Here is a 1665-nt window from a genome sequence, read left to right as displayed (position 1 = left end):
TTGCCATGGGAGCCTTTCCCTTGTCAGTGGCCCTCAGTAGTTGAGCCATCTCAGCCATCATGTTCTTTTGAGCCTCCATCATTTGCTCCCTCATATCATTTTGCATTTTGGCCAACTGCTCCTGCAATTGGTCCTGCATGTCCTTCTGTAGCTATTCAAATCTTTGGTCTATATTCTTAGATTTTGCGCGAGTTCCATACTGATGCATAGCTTCCAGATGCGTAGCTTCCACGTTTTCTTTTCTACTTCTCTCTCTTCCTAATAATTTTAACTAATTAGGGTCTTTCTATAAACTTTGAATGCAAACGATGCGATGAAATGCTATGAGATGTAAATGCATGAATGCAAAAAGATGTTGATTCTGACTCAGTTTCATTTTCGAAAACGTTATTTAAGGAACAAAAATATTTTCATAAAACGGATTACAAATACACTTTTTCCCGTAGGCCTAGAGTCTTAACCCTATCTAATAACAATGTTAATTCTCGTCCTTTACCTGACGATGACTCATACATCACACTCAGCGTTCTAGCTTGTATTTCCAACTCCTGCAAGTGTTCAGCAACCTCTCGAATCTAAACTAGGGCCTCTCCCATGACATGATCTCTATCTCCCACTTGATTCTGAAGATGGTGAAGTTCTCCCTTCCTCTTTTCCTCTCTTGCCTCAAGCTGCTCCATCCGTAGCTCACAGCCCTGTAGTGCTGCTTCCAACTCTCCAATGTTGTGCTTAATTTTCTCGATCTTGTCCAAGCTTGCCTTTAACTCAATCGCAGAGTTACGACTTCGGTAATGATGAAGAGATCGTCTAAGCTCTGTCACCTTAAATTTTAGCCCTTGATTTTCTTTTTCTAGGGCCTGATTACGCGACTGCATCTCTTGGAACTTCTTCTCCCAATATTCGGCCTTAGCTCTTTCCTCTTGAATCTCATGCTGCCATTGCTCTAAAGACCTCCCTTATCCGACCCTTTTCAATGTTACCTGGGCCTTCTTATAATGTGTCTTTAAGTCATCTCGATCTTCCTCGACCTTTCTTTTTTCCTTTTTCACCTTCTCGACTTCCATCTTTTGAACGTCAACATCGAGACTCAAGCACATTTTCTCCTCTTCGAGCTTCTCAATCCTCTTTTCCAGCTCCGAATTCTTTCTCTCGAGCTCTTGCTTCATAACTTCCAACTCTGATGGGATCACTCGTAAGCTCTCCTCTAATGATCGAGCCACTTCCAAGGTTGGCCTAGGGACATTATCATTGATTCTCCTACTAAACCACCCTTTATACTCAAGGGTTGACGTCGAGCCCTCAGCTAAGGTCTTCATAAAAAAGGCTTCTTCCAAGCCTCAGAAATTTCTCGCATCCTCTTCTTATAGTGATCTCCCTTATAAGAGAAATCGCTTTGAGCTAAACCCTGTGTAGCCAGTATAAACTGCCTCACTCAATACTGCCTTAGAAAAAGTAACGGTGTATACCCAACAACTCCCCAAATTCCTGGCAAAGGGACCCAATCAAAACTGCCACATCGGTAAAGGACTTCACTAGGAACCAACCAATGAGCCTTCCACATAACATCTTCCTCTCGAAGGTTTTGCAGAATGTCTATCCACCTCTTTTCTGAAATGTCATCTCTCCTAGGCATGTCTACTACCTCCCTTAAAGAAGAATAACCCT

The 1665-nt window shown here is 42.4% G+C and overlaps 1 protein-coding gene across 1 annotated transcript; it reads right to left on the bottom strand.

Annotated features, from left to right (window-relative positions):
* Positions 1–575: 575 nt before the first annotated feature.
* LOC121216951 (spindle pole body component 110-like) lies at positions 576–1316 on the bottom strand. The gene is made up of 2 exons (XM_041092483.1): positions 981–1316; positions 576–758 (listed from the first exon to the last, which is right to left on the bottom strand). The coding sequence occupies exons 1-2, from the start codon at positions 1314–1316 to the stop codon at positions 576–578; spliced, it is 519 nt and encodes a 172-aa protein (XP_040948417.1).
* Positions 1317–1665: the final 349 nt, after the last annotated feature.

This window comes from Gossypium hirsutum, chromosome A01 (genome assembly GCF_007990345.1).
Source record: "Gossypium hirsutum isolate 1008001.06 chromosome A01, Gossypium_hirsutum_v2.1, whole genome shotgun sequence".
Taxonomy (NCBI): Eukaryota; Viridiplantae; Streptophyta; class Magnoliopsida; order Malvales; family Malvaceae; genus Gossypium; species Gossypium hirsutum.
Note: the sequence above shows the minus strand (reverse complement) of the source record. Positions and strands in the feature narration are given on the sequence as shown.